The sequence below is a fragment of the Podarcis liolepis genome, assembly GCF_965112155.1.
Source record: "Podarcis liolepis genome assembly, chromosome: 13".
NCBI lineage: Eukaryota > Metazoa > Chordata > Lepidosauria > Squamata > Lacertidae > Podarcis > Podarcis liolepis.
Window position 1 is genome coordinate 24,337,551 of NC_139573.1, and position 22,404 is coordinate 24,359,954.

Consider the following 22,404-nt stretch of genomic DNA (forward strand, 5'->3'; position numbering starts at 1 on the left):
CTATAGTCACCTTTGATTGGGCTTAATCGTCCAGGGGTCCTTTACCTTATCTTTACCTAGTCACTGTGAACCAATTGCTGGAGGGAGAAACCATTATTGCCTTCAAATCCTGCTGGACTGGGCTGGATGGGACTTAGGACTGATCCAGTGGGGCTCTTCTGATGCTCTTGATTTAAAATGTACTTCTTTCTCTGCTGTTTACCCAATGGAATGAGCATATTATTCCCACTGGAATCCTACCACTGCTACAGTTGATGCTGATCTTGGGTTGGCTAACAACGACCTTTGGTGGCAAAGTTAGTTAGCAGCCAACTGCTCTCTGACACTCCCCACATCAGCAATAGGCATTTGGGAGAGCACTGCTTCCCATGCTAAAGCTAAAGGGTGTTAAAAGTCCCCTACTCTGACCCCGGCAAGGGAAATACAGCAGCCTGGCCAGAGCTGTGGACAGCAGAAACGTAGCTGCAAAGAAGGTAACACTTAAGATAGCTTAAGAGTACCATAATTCTATAATAATTTCTCCATAATGATAAATTAGGGGAGGGACATCATTCAGTTGTAGAAATGTTCGCTTGGGTATCTGACTTAACTATAGTAACTCTGTCTGTTTGCTCTCTATCTTTCAGCCTCTTGTCACCAAAAAATTCAGCTACTTTTCATTGTTCTTGCTTGTCCTATTTCTGTGGTTCCCGAACTCTCTCCCCCCCCCCCCACGCACCACTTGAAAATTGCTGAGGGTCTTGGTGGGCCATTTAATTCCCCCCCCCCGCCCCTTATAGCATTTGTGATGCTTTGTGCTAGATGCTTTGTGTGATCTTTAATTGTACTTTTGTTATTCGTTTTATCTCTTTTCTTTGTAATCCGATAAACACAGTATTAGAATAAAATACAATGAAAAATCAATGTGGATTTTTAATGTGGGCGCACCACAGACTGCCTGACAGAAGCTTGCAGAGCAATGGAAATCCTCATACCACAGAACTAGTACTTCCTTGTTCATGCAGGAGGGAAAGGCAGATTCATGAAGCCAGTGTAATATAAGGACTACAGTGTTGAGTTGGTAGCAAAGAGACATGGGTTGAAATTCCCTTCTTTCCATAAAGTTTCTTCAGTGACTTTGGACCAGTCTTTATTGCTTAAAGTAGGGTTTACCTCACAGGTTTGTTGTTTTACTAAAATGCAAACATCCTCAGTATTGCTTTCAGGGCAAGACTTGGTTGGCAATGTTTATTTTATTTTATTAATTTACTTACTTGCTGTATTTATGTATTGCCTTTCTGCCAAGCCACCCAACAGAATGAGGAGGGGCTGCTCATCCCCCAACAAAGTAAGGTGGGATAAATTTTGAAGTAATCAAAGGGCCCCCTCCACTGATCATAGAACTCATGATTTATTGGGGGAAGCAAGCTTTAAGGTACATAGTTCCCTCTGCAGACATTCTCATTTTATTTTTATTGTATTTTATTCTCACAACAAGCCTGGGCTATTAATTAGGAGCCTAAAATTCACATAATTGCATCAACGCATATTTCATGTGCATGAATTTTGAATGAAAGGTAAGATACAAAAATATTTGCTATTAATGGAAAGAAAGCAGGGAATTTTAAGCTACAGAGTCCACACAGCTAAACATGATTAAAAACAAACAAACCAGTCCGTCTTCTAAGAATACACTACAATTCACTTTTCAGAAGACGTCTGAAAGAACGCAGGGAAATCAGACATTCCCCCTTTTAACCTACATTCAGGAAACATGTAAAAAAAATATAAAAATTATCCAGGCTTGTGACTAATAATTTTATGAAGCTGACCATAGATTATAGTGCTGCTTTGAATTCTGTTACACAACATTTTTATTGTTGCGAGTTACCCTGGGCTCTCTTTGGGGAGGAAGGGTGAGTTAGAATTTGAAATAATTAATAAATAAATGTCAAACATGCAGAGGCAGAAGCCCTGTCCTCTTTTGCACCTGACCACCCTTCTCTGGATCACCTTGAACCCTTATCTGCAACAATTGCATGAGCTCCTTTTAATCTTTCTTCGATCACATATATCCATCTTCTTTTTCTGTTTCACTCATCCTCTCTGCTTTTGTTCTTCTCTCCCCCTTTTTTGTATTTCTTCTATTCCCCCTGCCGCACACTCACAGTGCAATCGTACATGTCTACTCAGGAGTAAGCTCCATTGGGTTCAATCACACCTACAGTGTCAGATTTAGGATGATTTTGGCAGTTTCCACACCACCACACACACACACACACACACACACACACACACACACACATACACACACGCGGCAAAGAACTAAGAGGGCTCAAAATTGAGAAGATCCATAATTGAGAAGAACCATTTTGGGGCACCAGATTTTGGCCTTGCAAAGGGCACCATGTTGTGAAAGATGACCAAAGGCTGCCTCTGGTCGACTTAACCATTTACTCTTGGGTAAATGGATTGTTTTGCCCTTGGTTGTTGGATTATTTCTTCTCTCCTCAATAAATTGTCACTGCAAAGGACAGATGATCTCTAGTGGGAGGAGACAGGCACTTTTACCCTTTGTCACCCACCACTGTCCCCCTGATCCTGATCCAGAAACTGGAACTGAGACTCACAAATGCCTCACTTGCCTCTGCAGATGGATGCTGAGCAGGCCAGATGCTGGAAGAACCAAAGCACAGTGAAGGAATTCATCTTGCTGGGATACCAAGGACACCCTGCCCTCCTTTTTTCTGCCTTCCTGGCCATCTACCTGGCCATATTACTGGGCAATGGCCTTATTGTGGTGGTGACAACGCTGGACCCTGCTCTCCATACCCCCATGTACTTCTTCTTGCGCAGCCTCTCCGGGTTGGAGATCTGCTACACTTCAGTCACCCTTCCTAAAATGATGGCCAATCTTATCTTAGGGGACCTCTCTATCTCACTGATAGCCTGCGCCGCACAAATGTTCTTTATGCTCTTCCTGGGTGCCACAGAATGCCTCCTGCTAGTGGCCATGGCCTACGACCGCTATCTTGCCATCTGCCAGCCTCTCCATTACATGACCATCATGAGCCATAAGGTGCGAGTGGGGATGGTGGTCAGTTCCTTTGCCATCAGCCTTGTGGTGCACTTGTTGCAAATTGGGTTTGTCTTCTCCTTGCCTTTTTGTGGGCCCAATGAGATTGACCACTTCTTCTGTGACATACCACCCATATTTCGTCTGGCATGTGCTGACCTGTATGCCAACGAGTTGGCTGTGTATGCAGAGAACATCCTCATGGTGGTGCTCCCCTTTTCCCTCATAGTGGGCTCCTATGCCCACATCACCAGAACCATCCTGCGCATGCCATCAGGCACAGGACGCCAGAAGGCCTTCTCCACTTGCTCGTCCCACCTGATTGTGGTCAGTCTCTTCTATGGCTCAGGGATGCTTGTGTACTTGCACCCACAGACAGAGGAATCCCTGAAAGTTGACAAGTTCCTCTCTCTTTTCTACACGGTCATCATTCCCCTTTGCAATCCTCTCATCTACACTCTCAGGAACAGGGAGGTGAAGGTTGCCCTCATGAAACTGTTGTGTAGGAATAGAGCTTTTGAGGTGGGCAGAGGGTAATCAACTTTCATCCATTTCTTAAACCTTTAAAATAACCCCTATCTCCCAAAACACAAATTGCCTTTTAGGGGATCCTGTAAGTCTCCCTGGGTGTATCCAACTAAGTCCTACTACGAGTAGACTCATTGAGATCAGTAGACCCAAGTCATTTCCATTAATTTCAATGTGTCTCCTCTGAGAAGGACTAACAATTATTACAACCAAAAAGGGTGTTGTTCTTTATAAGAAAACCAGAACGTCTAAAGTTTCAGGGAATTCTTATTTACCTACATGCCTGGCTCCTTTTGTCTTCTGCTCTTCTCCCCTGAATAAATGATTTTTTGATTAAACTAATTTTGGATTTGCACTAGGATGTTCAGAGGTTCCTCCCTACATCATGCTGATATAACTGCCCTATATGGCTATAGCACATTTGGGGACGGGGCTTTGGAAAAGGTAGAGGGCACTGGGAAACTCCCTTCCCAATATAAGTGTGTGAACCCAACTATCTGGCCTACTACATGTTTAGAAAACTGTTGTGGGGTCCCAGATCAAAGGCGAAGAATAAGGGCTTGCTGAGAATGCTCACACACACTGTGGATGTATAAATCTGTCAATTTCAGTTTCTCTCAGTTTCTTCTTTTTCCAATCAATTTCAATTTCAACGTCAGTTGGCAATTTCTTTGTTTAGAAATTCCAGTGAAAATTCATACACATATTTCAGCTTATTTCTGATATATGTATTTTTGTAAGAGGTTTTGTCTAATTCACACATGTTTCAAGCAATTTCCTCGAATGTGCATTTTTGTGCATTATATGCACCATATATGCATATGAATGTCAGAACACACCCAGGGGGTACACACAGCCCCCGGAATGAGACAGACCTCTCCGGGCATCTTCCTAATGCAGCGCAGCCTGGGATATCCATAAATCTTCAGCCCCGGCATGCACCAGTGACACATATCAGAAGACTATGTGCATGCTCACTCAGCAGAGTATAGCAGAAACAAAGTGGAGCTTTGGTGTGTATTCTAAGTATTTATTAAGCAATATATACAGGACAAAGCAATCATGGCAATTCTCTCCTTTCTTCTTCAAGAACAATAGAGCAGAAGAGATAGGATTGACTTCCGTTCTCACACTTTCCAAGCCTGGAAAGTAAACACAGACATGTGCTGTAACCATCACATATCCAGCAACAGATGAGTGAAATGCTGACAATTATATGCACTAGATTATATGCACTATATATGCACACACTCCCCCAAAAAGCACTTTTTAATATTTTGTTGTTGATGGAGAACTGCACTGCAAAATTCAGAGAAGTGCAGATTTTGAAGGGTAGCAGTGCTGCAGTTCATGTATTGGTTCAGGAAGTGTGAACTGGGCACATTCAAATGAATTTCTCCCTGATCCCTACCTCCACCATACCTGGGACCAGTACAGGGCACACGTGACCCTGTCTTATAACAATTCTGCCAGGAATCCTCTGGGGATATTCACATTTCCAATATCTTAACATCACGTTTGAGGCCTGGGTGGGACATCCACTCTCCATAACAACAGAACCAGACCTATGATCACACTATGATTCATGCTAAGTTGCGCAGAATAGTGATTCTGCTAGAGGAGCCTGTGGACCATGGGACCAAACACCTAGGATTTTTACATCCCTACATGTTCTCAACACAAACTGTATTTCCAATGTTTAGCATGATTAGCACATTTGCTCCTATGGGACTCCCCACAGCCTCTTCCATCCTGCACATGAATGGCAACTCTATATATACCTTGGGAAAGTGTGGTTGCTAGGCAAGGGCACAGGTAGAGGCTTCCTGCCCTGGTTCTTGCAGGAGAAATTAACCCAGTGCTTAGCACAGCGGAACCTCAGCTGCAAAGCAGGTAAATGTTCTTCCTTCCCTATGCCAATTCAGTTGAGTTAGTTAGGGAACAGACCTCTAGGGAAGATAACCCAAACCAGGTTGGTAAGAATAATGGATGTGGAAATAGAAAATGTAGCCTAGGATAGTAGATAGTGGACCTGAATTTTAGTTGAGTTACATGTTGAAATGCGGAGGAGAGCTTTGCAGGAAAGGTGAAGCAGTCACAGCACTGACGAATGATTACCTGAAACAATTTATGTTGCTCATTGACATATGATCACTTTTGAATGTATTCAGCTCTTCAGGATCCGAATTCTCCTTGCATTGTGAAGAGGTAAGGTGAAATGATTACTTCTAGGGAGTTTGGGAATTTAGGACACTTTCACTGTTTTGTGGGTGGGATTCAAGGCATTCTGGCAACTTCAGCCTGTCACTCAATTTCATCAGTTAAAACTTTGCCAGCAAGATCAGTTAATTTTGAGTGAAGAAGAGCTGTCTCTTATCTTTGCGAACCTACTGTCAATCACTTTCACTGGGTGAACCAACTCTGTATGTTATCAGAGAAGTCCTGTCTTGTGGCATCTAACCTAGGGATGGGGAACCTGTGGCTCTCCATATCTTGCTGGACACCAGTTCTCAACATTTCTGACCATTGCCCATGCTGGCTGGGGCTGATGTGATGCCCAACAAAATCTGAAGGGCCACAGGAAGGGATGTGGGTGGCGGAGGTGGGAGACAGAATTCAATTCAATTTGTATTTATGGGCAAACCTACATGATTCTCACTTTCTCAAACAATACATGAGCCAAAACAGTTATCCTTCAAAATTCACACTTTTCCAAATTTTGCAAGGTGGTCCTCTACCAAAGTAATATGTACAAAAATCTATATACTGGGGTAAAGTGTCCATAATAATCCATATATTAGTGAAACCAGCATACAAAATTGTATTCCATTACACCTAATAGCTTTGAAGAAGTGTCTATCAGGCAAAATTGAATACAAAATGTGCATGTTTGGTGAAAATTCCCCTTAAAATGCTGATGAGTTTTCATGAGATAGATAAGAACTGAACTTAAGGTTGGGAAAATGAAACTGTGAGAAATGAAATTTGACAGTTTTACCCATCTCTAGCCACAGGGTTCCCATTCCTGATTTCAATAAAGAAAAAATAGGATAGTTTTTTAAAGGGCTGGTTGTGTTGCATTGCCAGCTAAAACATTCGGTATGAGCATCACTCACCCCCTTTCTTGTTAGAATTATAGTCACCCCATCTTAGGATTCTTCCCACATTCCATCATCAGTCATCCCAAATTAAGAACACCTAGACCTAGATCCAGGTCATTGAATCTAGAGGTCATCTTTGCGAGTGAGAAATGCAACTGTCCTGTGAATCGTTCATTCTTATGGGAGAAAACCAAGTGCTTTGGAATGGGAGGAATTGAGATCAGTTGAAGTAATTAATCATGTGAGAGTGGTTTCTTTCCATCCCATCCCTGACATAATTCTGTCATTTAAATTGAGCTGTCAGCAAAGAAGGGCACAGGTGTGAGTAGATGTGCCTTTCTTCTTCTTCTTTCTAAAATACAAGCACTTGCTACTAGAAAACATCCAGAAGCCAGAAGTTTCACCCGGCCATTAAATTGCAGACACTGGAGTTTATGGAAGGTTGAACCTCCTATATTCTTACCACCTCAAAAAGGAAAGACAGATTGGGCAGAGTGAGGTCTCAGTACTTGACCATGGTCTTTCTGTAACATCAGAAATATTAAGATCCAACTGCTCTATTAATTCAGTAAGTGGTAGCAGCTATAAGTTGTTGGTATATTTTAGGATAGGGTTTGCATCCAAGTGGTAAGGCTCAGGCAATCCTAAAGCCATTTTATATTGGCATTTGACATATCAGTGTAAAGAGAGACTCTGAAGGACACCAGGGCATGTCAGATTCAGCTAGTGGCATACTCTAGGCAAGCATATGTGTTGGTCTGTGTTTGCATGACAGACAGCCTGGACAGAGTGAGATCTTCATCTCATTTCAGGATACGGCAGCCTCCCAGCATACATTTCTTGCCTCTGTTCTTCTGTAGATGGATGTTGACCTGGCCAGACACTGGGGGAACCAGAGCGCTGTGACTGAGTTTGTCTTGCTGGGATACCATAAGTACCCTGCCCTCCTCTTCTTCACCTTCTTGACTGTCTATCTGACTATCCTACTAGGCAACGGTCTGATCATGGCAGTGACAACATGGGACCCTGCCCTTCAAACTCCAATGTACTTTTTTCTGAGAAGCTTATCGGGGCTAGAGTTGTGTTACACCTCTGTCACTCTTCCCAAGATGATGGCCAGTCTGGCCACTGGGCAGCGCTCCATTTCCATTCCAGCCTGTGCCTCACAGATGTTTTTCCTGCTTTTTCTGGGTGGGACCGAGTGCTTCCTACTGGCGGCCATGGCCTATGACCGCTATCTTGCCATTTGCCTGCCTCTCCGCTACATGACAATCATGAGCCATAAAGTCCGGGTGGGGCTGGTGATTGGCTCATTTGCCCTCAGTCTCCCAATGCAACTGGTGCAAATTGGACTCATCTTTTCCCTGCCTTTCTGCGGTTCCAATGAGATGGACCACTTCTTCTGCGACATCCCACCAGTACTCAGTCTGGCATGTGCAGATCTCTATGCCAATGAGTTGACGAGCTATATTGAGGATGTGGTCTTTGTTGTGGGACCATTTGTAGTCATCCTGGCTTCCTATGTGTACATCACCAGGGCTATACTGCGCATGCCATCAGCCACAGGACGCCAGAAGGCCTTTTCCACCTGTTCATCTCACGTAACAGTGGTCTGTCTCTTCTATGGCTCTGCAACACTTGTGTACTTCCTCCCCAAGACCCCTGACTCTGTGAAGATTGACAAGTTCCTCTCTCTTTTCTACACGGTCATCATCCCCCTTTGCAACCCTCTCATCTACACTCTGAGGAACAGGGAGGTGCAGGCTGCCCTCCAAAGGATCTTTAACAGCAAATGGCAGTTCAAAGTAGGCATGGGGATCGACTGAGAAATCAGCTGAATATCTTGCAGTCTATCTAAAACTGGCAGATATTTGTTATATAATCTTTTTGGTCATGACCCCTTCATTATCTTTGGAGTTTTCACACCCAGGAGGTGTGCGGAAGCTCTTAAATGCAATTTTACAACATTTTCCACTCATCTCAGCTTCTCAGTTATAGCTTTCTTCTTTTACTTTTTCAGTACAGCAGCATCTGCAGGGCAACAGGTTTCCCAGCCTTGCCCCAATAGGTATAAATAAGATATACCTTGGAAATTGAATGCCTTGGCTCCCAAACAAATTGGCTCCCGAACGAGTGAAACTCGGAAGTGAGTGTTCCGGTTTTCAAGCGTTCTTTTGGAAGCTGAACATCCAACAGGGCTTCCGCGGCTTCTGATTGGCTGCAGGAGCTTCCTGCAGCCAGTCAGAAGCCACACTTTGGTTTCCGAACATTTTGAAGGTCAAACAGACTTCCGGAATGGATTCAGTTCAACTTCCAAGGTACGACTGTAGATGCAATAAAGGTGTGGATTTATTTACACATACAATGGGTGGAGGCAGAAAGCTTTAATATTGCAACCCAGCAAAAGCCATTGCCCCTCATCAGATCTCCAAGGGGTGCGTCCCTTTGAGAAGAAGGCACCCTGGTGATCTCAAAGGAATGCACCAAAGCGCCTCAGTGGGCCTCGCAGAGGGGGAAGAGGCGGCCCCATCTGCGGAGTGGAGCAAAAGGTAAGTGTGGCTAAGCCCTAACACTTTTTCTAACTCAGTGTTGGGAGAAATTAAAGCATGGGACAAGCGGAAAACCTCTTAGATACTGAAATAACGCAGGTGTGGACAAGTCCTAGAGTAACAACTTTTCAAAATGTGCCAAAATCATTCTGAGCACAAGGGGGCGTTGTAAACCAGTTTATCTGATTAAGAAGCCATTCTCGGATCATCAGCTGATCTTCCTGAGAGCACTGGGCTGCCTTGTGGAATTCCTTGAGTCTCCTCCGAATTAATGAAAATGACTGTAGACTCTGTTCCGATTAGTTCAGCTTGGCTCAGCGTAGAGAAGAGAAAGGAGCTTATCTTGCAAGTAAGGACATCCTTTCATAAGATAAGGTCCTGGCTGAGTTCCTCCTCTCTTTTGCATTCTCAGACCTACCACCTTTATTTCTCTCGTGAGCAAAAATTGAACCCGGCTGTATCCTCATTCCCTCCAGATTCCTAAACTGCCTTGTTTTGTGTTTAATTGTTTTTATTAAAGATTTCCTTGGGTTCCAAAAGTACATACAGCACCTCTGCATTCTGTTCACAGAGTCCTTTGTGCAGATTAGTTCTATTTGATGTGAGACACTAATGTCATAGACAGTCTAACTTGCCTTGTTCTGTTGCATCCTGAACCTGTCTGGGGCAGAATGTTGCCTTGCACACTCTCCCCCATTGCATCTCAGGTCCTTCTGGATAAACAGGGCTCAAATCTCCCCACTTCTTATTCATTCATATAAATATGAATGAATTGGCATAAGGGACAATTGGGGGAAGCATAGGGTTAACCACAATGCTGGGGTGTCTGTTGTGTGGAAACATATCAGTTGCTATTATCATCATCATTGGCTTTTATTTGTACATCTCATTGGCTTTTTATGGTTGTATTTTCAACAATTAATAAACATACATTTTTTCTAAAAGGAAGATGACACTTTCAGGAGTCCTTTTATAGACTCAGGCACGGCTGTTGTTGTGTAACAAGAAGTGAAGAGTCATCCCTGCTCCGTCACTCCTCATTCCTTTTTGGCTTCGTTGCAGGTCCCATGTAGGCGAGTGTATTTTCCAGTCCTCTTACAAATTTGCAAACCTGTTTAGTGGCTCAAAGCTCATTTAAGGGCTCAAATCTCCCTGCTTCTTATTCATTCATAGCTATGCCAGCATGGATTGACATAAGGGACATCACTGGAGGAGCTGGAGAAGAAGCATAGGATTAATCAAAATGCTGGGGTGTCTGTTGCGTGGAAATGTATCACTTGCTATCATCATCATCATTGACGACTACTACTACTACTACTACTACTACTAATAATAATAATAATAATACATAATGTATTCCCATACAAACAGACACCAAAGCTTCGTGTTCATTTGTGCTGCCCAAAAGCTTATTTTAGGGTGCAAACCCTTCCCTTTTTTCCTATTTTCATGACTATAGTGGCAAGGGGGAAATGGAGTAGATTTATTTTATTATAAAATTTATATCCAGCCCTTCAGTCTAGATCTGTAGAACTCTCCCGGCAGTTTTAATCAGGGCTCTTTTTTCCCCAGACAGAACTCAGTTTTGGCACCTCTCAGGTGGGCGCCATTATAAGAGAACAAGGGAGGTGTTCATGGTGAGTTCCAGCACCTCTTTTTCTAGAAAAATATCATTGCGTATAATGCTAAAATAGGTGTTGTGTAGCTTTTACATGTTTCCCATCTCAGAGCTTATCAACACTTCCTTTTGTCCCAGTTTCCTCCTGGGTAAAGCCGCTCTTTAGTACTTAATTGGAGCAAACAGCAATTCATGTTTAACCCAAATTGCCATTTGTTCTGATCTATCGTTAAAAGAGCGGGTTTTGCATGGGAAAGGAGTAGGGCAGATGGTTTTAATTATTTAGATAAATCAATACCAGGCTGCGATATTAAGTGTGTCCTCTTAAGAACAGGTACTGAATGGGGGTGAGTGAGCATCCTTACGGGCTTGCCTTTGGGCCCAGGCAATGCAATGTTTAAGTGGGAGAATAGAATATGATATTAAGTGCCGTGTGGAACCTCCATTTTTAATTGCACCTCCAGCTGATAGCGGAACAGCAGTGCCTCAGCAGGGCAAAAGGGCCCAGGAGAAGGAGAGTTAAGAGGAGAGCAGGGTTGGCACTTGAGAGACGGGCACCACCACTGGAGGGGGTGTTCTTTTCCATGGTGCGTTGAATCCAGTCCATGTAGGAGGTGACCCGGGTATGGACTCCAGGACGGTTGGGCTGCGAACAACCCAACCCAAAGCTCACCACTCCAGCCAGGAACCAAGTGTCATTCAGCTTGCAGGACAGAGGCCCCCCAGAGTCACCCTGGAAGGAGAAAGACATTAGGAAATGGGGACACTCAAGTGAAGAAAATCGAGCATTCAAATATGTTAAGCCAGGGCTGCACATATGAGGAGCCTTATGAGGAACGGTTGAAGGAGCTGAGTATGTTTAGCCTGGGGAAGAGGAGACCGAGAGAAGATATGATAGCCATTTTCAAATATCTAAAGGGCTGCCACATGGAAGAGGGAGCAAGCTTGTTTTCTCCTGCTCTGGAGGATGGGACTCAAACCAATAACTTCAAGTTACAAGAATGGAAATTCCTATTGGACAGCAGAAAAAGAACTTTCTGACAGTAAGAGCTGTTTGACAGTGGAACGGTCTCCCTCTGGGGGGTTGTGGACTCCTTCCTTGGAGGTTTCTAAGTAGAGATTGGATGGGCATCTGTCATGGATGCTTCAGTTGAGACTTCTGCGTTGCAGGAGGTGGAACTTGATGACCCTTGAGGTCTCTTCCAACTCTACAGTTCTAACTACATTTTTAACCTGAGGTGAAGGACAAGATGACACCTTGTGCCCATTCCATTACAGAATCCAACTGGACTTGCAGTTGAATCTTCCTTCAACATTAGTGACAGGATATCATCCTCCACAGCACCTGAGGGAACCCCTCACTGCCAAATGGATGGCACATTGACCAGCACTTGAGCTGTGCAGGTAACAGATCCTTACCTCATGTTTATGCCAAACTTATTTCTCTGTAACCAATAAAAAGTTGTGGCATTCATTTATCTCAACATCTGGCTTTTGGCTGTTGGCTACTTGTCCCCTCCCTACTTTACTGTATTGCTTGGGCCTGCAAGGGCAGCACAGAAAACCTACTGATTCTTAATTACTGTAAGGGGAGCAGCTCCAGCCTGTCTTGCAGCTTAGTAATGAAAACCTACCACAACAAAGATGGGTGAGTGCACACTAATCCTAAAAAATGAAAAGGAGGGGTGGAAATTATTAATAATGGTGTCATTTGAAGCATAAAAGCCAATGTGTTGCAGTGGAGCTAGTGTGCTGGAATTTATCTAGGGCAACTCAAGTTCAAAGATCTGCTCAGCATTGCATTACCTGGCTGACCCTGGGCAAGTTGCCTCCCTCTCCTCCCTCCCCTGAACTGACAGGTGTCTTGTGCAGATGAAACTGACAAAGGGGGCAAGGCCTGCATGAACTTTCTGGAAGAAGGGATTGGTTACACATGTAATAAATAGGATTTAAAAGAAGAAAGAAATACAATGTCAGCTCAGCCTGGCCAGAAATAAGAGTATTCCAACTGCCATCAAGTTGCCTGTCTGAAAGAAGAACTGGGCAGCCCTGTCCTCTTGGCCTTAACATTGTCTTCCTGCTCTCTTCCCAGATCTGATAGAGTTCCCCTCCACCCTCCCCATCCCTTCTTCCTTGTGTGTTATGTCTTTTGGGTTCTAATCCTGAGAGCGGGGACTGTCCTACTACTTGGCTAAAGGATGAGGTCTCAATTCTTTAAATAAATAAGGACTGGCTTAATGAGGGGTGATCTGAGAGCAAACATAACACATACTAACAGCATTCTTTTACACACAAACCCACCCACCCCACCATCAAAATACACAAATATGGGATCTTCTGCCCTTGATCCATTGCCTGTTCCACAAATCTTACCTGGCAGGAGTCCTTCTTTCCTTCTGGGTACCCAGCGCAGATCATGTCATCATAGATCAGCTTGTAGCCCTTTGGCACAGTGTCAGTATCAGAACTGGAGTCATTGTGGTACATTTGGTCACACTTGTCAACGTCTAGGATTGGCACCTCCAGCTCCTGCAGGATCCGAGTGAGGAAGGGGGCTGGTAGGAGAAAAGTGAGATGTTGGGCATATACTCAACAGCACTTCCAGATTAGCTATGTTGCTGACGTCCTTCCTTACCTGATTTGGAGCACAGCTCTGTCCAGCTGATCACCCTTGGATACAATCCAAGTGAGACATCACTTCTCCAAGGAGTTCTTAAATGATTCAGTACATATAAGAGTTTGACCAGAAGGACTCCCTGAACCCCAAGGTGGGGAATATTGTTCCCCACAAGGGCCACATTCCCTCTGAGGCCACCTCCAAGATGGTGAGTGGGAACACATGCAAAAGTGGGCAGAGGGTTCAAAGCTGAATTTCCCTTTGTACGGCAGGCTAGCTTCTTCAAACTGACCCATCCCTCTCTATCCTCCACTCAGGCAAGTAAGAAGCATTAATAAAGTCGGAGAACATATTCCAGCCAGGCAATAACACTCAAGGAAGGTGCAATGCAGGGCAGGTGAAGGCTGTGGCTCCAGAGGGCATGTGGCTGGGGAGGGTCCTGAGAGCCAGACAGAGATACCTGGGCTGGATCTACACTGGCCTGTTTAATGTTATTCCCCCCTATTAGAAGGATATTAGATTTGTTGTTCTAGGGCATCCTTGTTAATTAAAATGTTTCTTCCCTTTTCGGGGGGTCAAATGCAAGTAATACCCGTCCACACTCTTTTCTAAAACACTGTTTCTTTCCTTGCTGCTGGTTGCTCTGCTCCACCCTCTGATATAGCAGCATAAAACAATTAAAGAGTAAGCAATAAAAAAGACGAGGCAATACAATGGTACCTCAGGTTACATACGCTTCAGGTTACAGACGCTTCAGGTTACAGACTCCGCTAACCCAGAAATAGTGCTTCAGGTTAAGAACTTTGCTTCAGGATGAGAACAGAAATCGTGCTCCGGCGGCACGGCAGCAGTGGGAGGCCCCATTAGCTAAAGTGGTGCTTCAGGTTAAGAACAGTTTCAGGTTAAGAACAGACCTCCGGAACGAATTAAGTACTTAACCTGAGGTACCACTGTAATGCATTATGAATGAAAGTAGGACGTCATGTGTCCATCTACGTTATCAAAACAATTACTTAACCCTTCCTTAACATTAAAAACTGTGAGTGTATATCTGACCCTGGAGGACATTTGTCACCTGTACATGAGATTCCCTATATGTGAAATCGTCCCTCCCCCTTACAAAAAGCCATTTGTCAATATCCAACGGCCAAAAGGAATAGGTGTCCTGGCCCCTAGTTCCACCTTCTTGGTTATGATTTTACAATTGAGACTATTACATTTTGTTTATCCAGTTTCCTATTTCAAAACTAGTTCCTAACACATCCTGCACTCCCTGCTCTGTTCCATCCCATAATCTTCCACCACCAGCCAACCCCCGAAGCAACACCATCTCCTATAAATACACCCCGGAATGAGCAGATTCATGCTTACCTTCTGGGTAGAGGTCACCCCAGCCAGTGACCCAGCATGACATCCCCACAGGGAAAGCATCAGGGTCTGAAGCATTGGGCAGGCAGATGGGCAAAATGGTCCGAGAGAAATTCACCGGCTCCTCCAGCCGTACCAGTGCAATGTCAGCGCTGAGCCCATCTCCAGCATAATACGGGTGCACTATGATCTGGCTGACATGAGCAGGGACCATGGTGTGTGCTGGTTTGGGGAGCTCATATTCTCCCAGGTGAATTCGGTACCGAAATGGATTCAGCGACCTGTGGTGGGAGTCAAGAAAAATCAGTGCCATCTGCAGGGAGAAGGCCTGAGCTTGATGCCTTCCTCAGTTAAGAGGTTACTTAGTTAAGCCTTTGGAAAGGCACTACTGTTCGTCCTAATCCATCTCACATGTGGTTGTGAGGCTAGGATGGATTAATAATAGTAAAACACTTTATATGCTGGAAAACATTTATGCCTGCTTGATCCCAGTCAAGTTGACTCAGAACTAAGTCCCAGTGATTTCAGTGTGATTTATTTGCAAATAAATGTGAAAATGGAACAATTGCTTATTTGTTTGTTTATATATCGCCCACCCTGCACCCTATGGTCTCAGAGTAGGTCACAACATTAAACACAATATTATAAACAGTTTGAACCACTTACAATCACAAAAATAAGGTGGGTCCTTATGATTTATGGTCCTTATCAGTATGGTAATTCAGCAGTCAAAGGTGTATTAAATGAGTGCACGTTTTTGAAGTATTTGAAGAATACTTAGCATTTATAAAATGTTTTATAAAAGCGCTTCACATATATTCTCCCAGTAATGCTTAAAGCAACCCTTTAAGGTAGACAAACCATCAAGTTCTTAGCTAAATTGATATTTGGACTGCTTGGCTTAGCAGCTGCTTGAACCACTACACCACAACATATAAAGCATAAGCCTAAAAACCATTTAAACACCAAACAATCAAGGAAAAGTTGATCCGGTTTGGCAGCATGGTAGAGATAACTCTGAACTTTGTTGACGTACTATATAACAACAATTTGCACTTGATACTGTTTACTGACTCAGTAATTAACATCAGTGCTGTACTGCCACCTCTTTTTTGCTGGCCATAGAAACCAGCATTTTTTTCAAGATATGACTACTGGCACCTTAGTTCTTTTTTTACTGAGCACTGATTAAAAGAGATCCTCATAACCAATCCCAGAAACTGTTTCTTATCAGAAACCATATTTCTGGTTTACAAAAGATTGCAGGTTGGATCCAGCCAGTGGCGTAGCGTGGGGGGTGCAAGGGGGGGGCCGGCCGCACCAGGCACAACATCTTGGGGTTAGGGTTAGGGGGCGCAAATCCACGGGTTAGGGGGCGCAAATCCACGGGTTAGGGGGCACAAATTACTTGCCTTGCCCCGGGTGCTGACAACCCACGCTACGCCACTGGATCCAGCTTTGGTCTTGCCTAGAGTAAAGCCATTCAAATCAATGGGACATAAGAAAGTAAGTTCTACTGGTTTCAGTTTGAAAATCCCAGTTTACAAATTATTATGCCATTTTGGTATTTGGCAACATGCGGTTGGGCCACTGACCCTGACCCTGATTCTGTCTCTCCCTCCACCTAGTACTGCATTTGGGTCACTTTAAACGCAGGCTGAATCAAATTGCTCCCCCATCCCTTCGTAGAAGACAAAAGACATTTTCTACTCACCCTTCAAAACAATGAGCAGCTGTCACCACCCACTGGGGTGAGATGAGGCTTCCACCACACACATGTATCCTGTTTTCTCTTATGCTGACCTGCCATGGCCATTCACCTTCCTCAGCCTTCTGCCCCCCAACGATCCGAGGGGAGTGTACTATGGGTCGGCCACAGGCTGCAGAAAAGCAGATGGAAGAGCAGAGGTATGGTTAATGAACCCCGCCAGGTAAGTGTGTTCACTGCCACTCCATATCACATGCAAGCCACACAATGTTGCCTTGAAATATTATTGTCATCTTTCAAGCAGCGTTGGGGAACCTCCAGGACATGGGAATAGCACAGGTCCCCCACAAACACCCACCTGCCCCACACCTGCTGTCAGACGTTACCTTGGGTGTGGGACAGGTAAGGATGCTGCTACCAAAGAGCAATTGGCAATTTTAAGTGAGCTCCTGGTTGTTTCTTTGCAAATGGGGCTCCCTGTTGGTGCCTTTAAATTTTAAAGGGTAGGTCTCCAGCAAGGCTTCTTCTGTTGTTGGATGCATTAAACCCCTGCTCACACATACACACAACAAGATCAGATGTTTCCGGGCAACTGCAAACCAACCAAATTAAAGGGGGGCATTGCCAATTGACACAGAATTCTTAATCCCCACTCAGTGATGGCATCAGGGTAGGACGTCTGGGCAAGCAGCCCCGTCCCACTTCACTATGTCAAGACTAACCCCCTGGACTTTGGAGCAGACGCTCAACCCCACCCCAAAGCAGGTGAGGTCTCTGATCACAGTGGGGCTGGCTTGCCACTTTTTGATGTAAACGAAGTCATACACATTACCATCTAAAGAGGGGCCCCCGCACAAGACCTTTAAGTCCACAGTCTAAAAATCTGCTAACTGTACCGGTGCCATTGATGAGAGGATGATAAGATAGAATGCATTTTTCACATATATATTTTTTCCAAAATTTATTCAGTATAACTTTGCAGGCCTCCAATTCTTTTTCACTCCAGATAATGAAACACTGTTGGCAAAGCCAAATCAATCATAATGTGTATATAGCAGAATGATTAGGCAGATATGAGTAGTAATATCTGCAATTAGATATGAGTAGTGATATCTGTAATTAGATAGATATTGGATGAGCGGAAAGAGGAACAGCTGGAGGAAGAGTGCAAGGAAGAGGGAGGGAGAAAGCTAGACAAACAGAGAGGAAAATGAATGTGTGTGCATGGGAAAGAATGGGGAAATTAATGAACAGGAAGAATTTTATATACAGATGGAAAATGTAGAAGTATGACTATGAGGTAAAGGTAAAGGACCCCAAGATGGTTAAGTCCATTCAAAGGCAACTATGGGGTGCGGCACTTATCTTACTTCAGGCCGAGGGAGCCAGCATTTGTCCGCAGACAGCTTTCCGGGTCATGTGGCCAACATGACTAAACTGCTTCTGGCACAACAGAAGACCGTGACGGAAACCAGAGCACATAGAAAAGCCATTTACCTTCCTGCCAGAGTGGTACCTATTTATCTACTTGCACTGGCATGCTTTTGAACTGCTAGGTTAGCAGGAGCTGGGACAGAGCAATGGGAGCTCACCCCATTGCAAGGATTCGAACCACTAACCTTCTTATCAGCAAGCCCAAGAGGCTCAGTGGTTTAGACCACAGTGCCACCCGCATCCCATGTGTATGCGTGATAGACAGATGGATGGATTAGAGACGGAATAAATGATGCACACGAAAACATTTTTAAACGTTGCCTCTCTGCACCAGGTAGGAACCACATAGTAATGTAGACAGATGTTTTTAGTCACTGTTCCATAGCTATGGAATTCTCTTCTGCTGGGGACTCACCATAACCATAACCAGAGCCCAAGCATCCTCCAGAAGTTGTTTTAATAAGGCAATTTTGTCTGATTGTTTGGAATCCTCTTCCGCTGGGGACTCAATGTAAACAGAGCCCAAGCATCATACGGAAGGTGTTTTAATAAGGCAATTTTGTCTGGTGGTTTGGTACAAGTTTTTCATGTCTTAAATTTTTACACATGTTGGCACCTGTCCAAAGTCTAAAGGGCAGGGTGGTTTCTGACTGCAAGTAATTAATGCAAAACAAATTATGCAAAACACAAAACAAAATCATGGCTGTTGTGGGAAGAGAGAGAGAGAGAGATGCAGAAGGTATGTGGGCGAATAGGTGTAGATTGAATCGTTTGATGTAGGTGTGTGGTAAATATTAGGTCACACACAGTGTCAGATATGTAAATAAGGGGATTTCATAGGAAAATACGGGTGATGAGGAGTTCATGGGGAAAACATATTGTACTTCTCCCAATAGGTATTATGTGCTCTCAAACATGTTCACTTAATGCACCCATAAGCTACACAACATCCACACACAGCCCCTCCTGATTCCCACACACAGCCCGTCCTGATTCCTCTTCTGTTTATGGGAGGAATGTGTGTGTGTGTGTGTGTGTGTGTGTGTGTGTGTGTGAGAGAGAGAGAGAGAGAGAGAGAGAGAGAGAGAGGCTCCATGGAGGAAAACCAATTGTATGTGGGTGGTGAGGAACCCAGAGCAGAGTTTCAACCTGTCTTCTTATGCATGTGTTTCCTTCCCATTGTTCTGTAGAATGAAGCACATGAAACTATGCTCACTGGTGGAGCTGGTATGCTAGTTGCCATTGACTGTACCCACCATAATCTTCCCTTTTAAAAAGGAGAGAGAGAGAGAGAGAGAGAGAGAGAGAGAGAGAGAGAATTAAGGAGGAGACTCGGGTAGTTAGGAATATCCCTGTTGATACTAGATAAAGTTTTCCAGAACTCTTCATCAGGCAAGAGTCATTACACAAAGCAGGGAAGGAGTTGAGAGGGAAAGAAGAATAAAACCAGTGCTTTTTTCCAGGGGGTACTCAAGGGTACACTGTACTGGCACCTCTTTTTTGTTGTTGTTAAAATGTGTGGCACTTACTGTAACAACTTCATAGTGAGTACCTGCACCTATTTTTCTAGGGGGATAGCACGGAATAAAGCATTATATTAAATATGTTTATATGCTATATTTTGTTTATAATTTGTTCTTCTCTTGATGTAACCTGCCCCACCACCTTAAATGAAGTGTGTCTGTGTGCCGAGAGAAAGAGATCTGTACACATGGTGTTTTACAGACTACAGAAAGGCAAGTCCTTGCCCCAAGGAGCTTACAATATATAATTCAACAGAGGGAAAACAGAAGAAGGCAAAGGAACTAGAGCCAAAGTTCAATAGCGATAAACCGTGTGACAGTTTTAAGTTGTACATCACTTGCTACGTGCCCCTTAACTTTTCTATCCCCTCTCAACCCAAGCCAGTTACCATCCTATTATTAGGTCTGGCTATTATTTTCCAGGTGTGTTTTCTCACCTTTTTGAGCTGCAGTGTTTTCAGCACCTGTAAAAAGAAGAAAATATGCAGTCAGAAGGTCAGAGAAAGAGACTATGGGCTTAAGAAGACAGAGTGCTCAAACAGTCAGGCTTTGCGTTGACTCACCAAGCACATTTCTATAATGAGCACACGGGAATGCCAAACCTGGCCAGTGGAGAAATTGTTGCTGTGTCTGGAGCATAGCATGTCCAGGCTAATAAAAGCTACAGAGGAGTGCCTAAATGAGATTTCTTGTTCAGCACTGCAATGGATCTGTTTCTAAGGTGCGATAACCAGCAACTTCAATCTCCGCAGCATTCCATTACAGAAATGCGAGCAGAAAGGTAACCCAAAACTCCCCCAGGAACTGAGAGGTACAAACTGTTTCTGTCCAGCTGAATGTTTGTTACCAGAATATCATATGATAGTAGGAAAATCCAAAATGTTGTGCATTTAATGGCTATGAGGGAGAAAATCAAGATCCCTCCTGATTCCAAACTCTAGGGTACACACACCTCCCAGATTTAGGATTGCTCCCTGTATTCTGGTTGGGGTCCTGGTTTGAAAACTACATGGCAGACAGAAATCATACAGATGAAATCTTCTGTGTCATGGTGCTTCCTTACCTGAAGAAAAGCTACACCTGTTGAACTTTTGCCAGCTGTGTAGTAGATAAAAAGGCACAGTAGCCCCAAAAGGATAATGTGTTTTAAACTGTTTTTTGTAATGAATTTTAAATTGCTTCCACCCTCCCTGGGGTCGTATAGTGAAAGGCAAGGAAGAAATCGAATTAATAATATTAATGATAACAACAACAATAATACTTAGAACCGAGAATATAATTTAGACTTTTCAGCTCCCAGGCTGCCCTGGTCTAATCCACTGGGGGGGGGGGGAATCCTCGCCTAACCCCATCTTCAGATAGAACCCAGGAGTCCAATCTCCTAGGTCCCTTCTTGTGACTCATTGTCCTCTTAAAACATCCTTGCTCCCCAATCATTCCACCTCCCCATTAGACTCTGTCTCACACACACATCCCCCTCCCTTTTTCCTTCCAAAGGCAGGAACTGAAGGTCCAGGCAAGCAGGCACTCTTCTACGGCAAAAGACCAAGGAGTCTTCCCACCTGTGACATGTACAAACACATCCCTCCTGGGCCACCACTCACCTCTCAGCAGCAGAAGCAGCAGCAGAAGCTGGGAGCAGCAAAGACTCCGCATGGTCCAGGAGCAGTTGCCCTGGGTCATCTAGTTCTGATACCAACCAGAGAAGGGAGAGCAGAAAAAAAGTGTGCTGGGCTGGGATGCTGAGGCCACGTGCCCCTTTGACAGGATTGGTACAGAGGAGAGAGAAAAGGAGCAGCCTCTTGGCATCCCAGGTACCAGGGAAGCTGCCAAAGAGGTGAACCTGACCTGTTAGGTATTGTCCTCCACACTCCACCCACAGCTACTCAGTAGGGCCAGCCCAGCTGCCTACTCAGCAGGAAGACAAGCTATCTTAACCACAGAAATCCCCATATCCATCTCTCTGGAAATGGAGAAGAGGCAGGTGGATTTTGATACATCTGAAAAGGGTGTGTATAGGATTGTAAGAAGCTAAGGAGAACTGGATTCAGTACTGCTTACAGTTGCACATGGGACAGAAAAATTCCACTGGTGCAGTTTGTCATTAAGGGTGTGTGTGAGAGAGAGACAGAGAGAAATCTGCACATGAAATTTCCCCTTCAAGAAATACACAGACTTAATTTGTTTCCAAGCACAATTCTAAGTACTCAGCTTGAAAAGCCCTTCTCTGGCTTGGGAACCGGGTACCTGCGGGAGCTTATGTTATGTTGTGTCATTTTAACACATTTTATTAATTTCTTTCCAAGTTGATATCAAAGATTACAGGAAAATAAAATAAACGATAGTATCGTTCATTATAAAGAAACATTCATGCTTATGTGAAAACTACTTTTTTTGGTTAATATTTTTTATTAGTTTTCAATTACAATAATAGCCTCATTATCACAATGGCAAATTATAATACAATTCCTAATACAAATCATTCAAATACCACCAAATTATATAATTTAGGTGCCCCCTCCCCCCATATGATAGAATTGATGTTTTGATTATTTACTTTGTTCCTGTGTTCCAAAATCTCATTGATTTCCATTACATTCCCATCATAATAGTAATCCCTTATACAACAGCTGCAATAGTTAAGTGAAAACTTTTAATATGATAAAATCCATTCTAGTTATGCAACCCCTAAGTTTACATTCTATGACCTTTTAAATGTGAAGGGGGGGGCTAAATAATTTTTTTTTATTATGTATTTTTTGTTCTTATTTTATATTTTTATGTTGTGGTTGGTCTTTGGCTGAAGAGTGGTATACATATTTTAATAATAATAATAACAACAATACAGTGGTACCTCGGGTTACAGACGCTTCAGGTTACAGAAGCTTCAGGTTACAGACTCC

The 22,404-nt window shown here is 43.8% G+C and overlaps 3 protein-coding genes across 3 annotated transcripts; 2 read left to right on the forward strand and 1 right to left on the reverse strand.

The window, feature by feature from the left end:
* Positions 1-2,632: 2,632 nt before the first annotated feature.
* On the forward strand, positions 2,633-3,592 carry LOC310691593 (olfactory receptor 10AG1-like; the record flags this gene model as incomplete). The annotated part of the gene is made up of 1 exon (XM_083471452.1): positions 2,633-3,592. The coding sequence occupies one exon, from the start codon at positions 2,633-2,635 to the stop codon at positions 3,590-3,592; it is 960 nt and encodes a 319-aa protein (XP_083327578.1).
* A 1,830-nt stretch (positions 3,593-5,422) lies between these two features.
* LOC310691594 (olfactory receptor 10AG1-like) lies at positions 5,423-8,510 on the forward strand (the record flags this gene model as incomplete). Its single annotated transcript, XM_083471453.1, has 2 exons — positions 5,423-5,476; positions 7,545-8,510. Exon 2 carries the CDS (start codon positions 7,545-7,547, stop codon positions 8,508-8,510), a length of 966 nt encoding a protein of 321 aa, XP_083327579.1. The 5' UTR covers positions 5,423-5,476.
* Positions 8,511-10,087: 1,577 nt separating this feature from the next.
* LOC310691976 (serine protease 27-like) lies at positions 10,088-21,351 on the reverse strand. Its single transcript, XM_083472321.1, has 6 exons — positions 21,106-21,351; positions 19,939-19,965; positions 16,551-16,716; positions 14,840-15,117; positions 13,225-13,406; positions 10,088-11,584 (listed from the first exon to the last, which is right to left on the reverse strand). The coding sequence occupies exons 1-6, from the start codon at positions 21,182-21,184 to the stop codon at positions 11,300-11,302; spliced, it is 1,017 nt and encodes a 338-aa protein (XP_083328447.1). The 5' UTR covers positions 21,185-21,351; the 3' UTR covers positions 10,088-11,299.
* Positions 21,352-22,404: the final 1,053 nt, after the last annotated feature.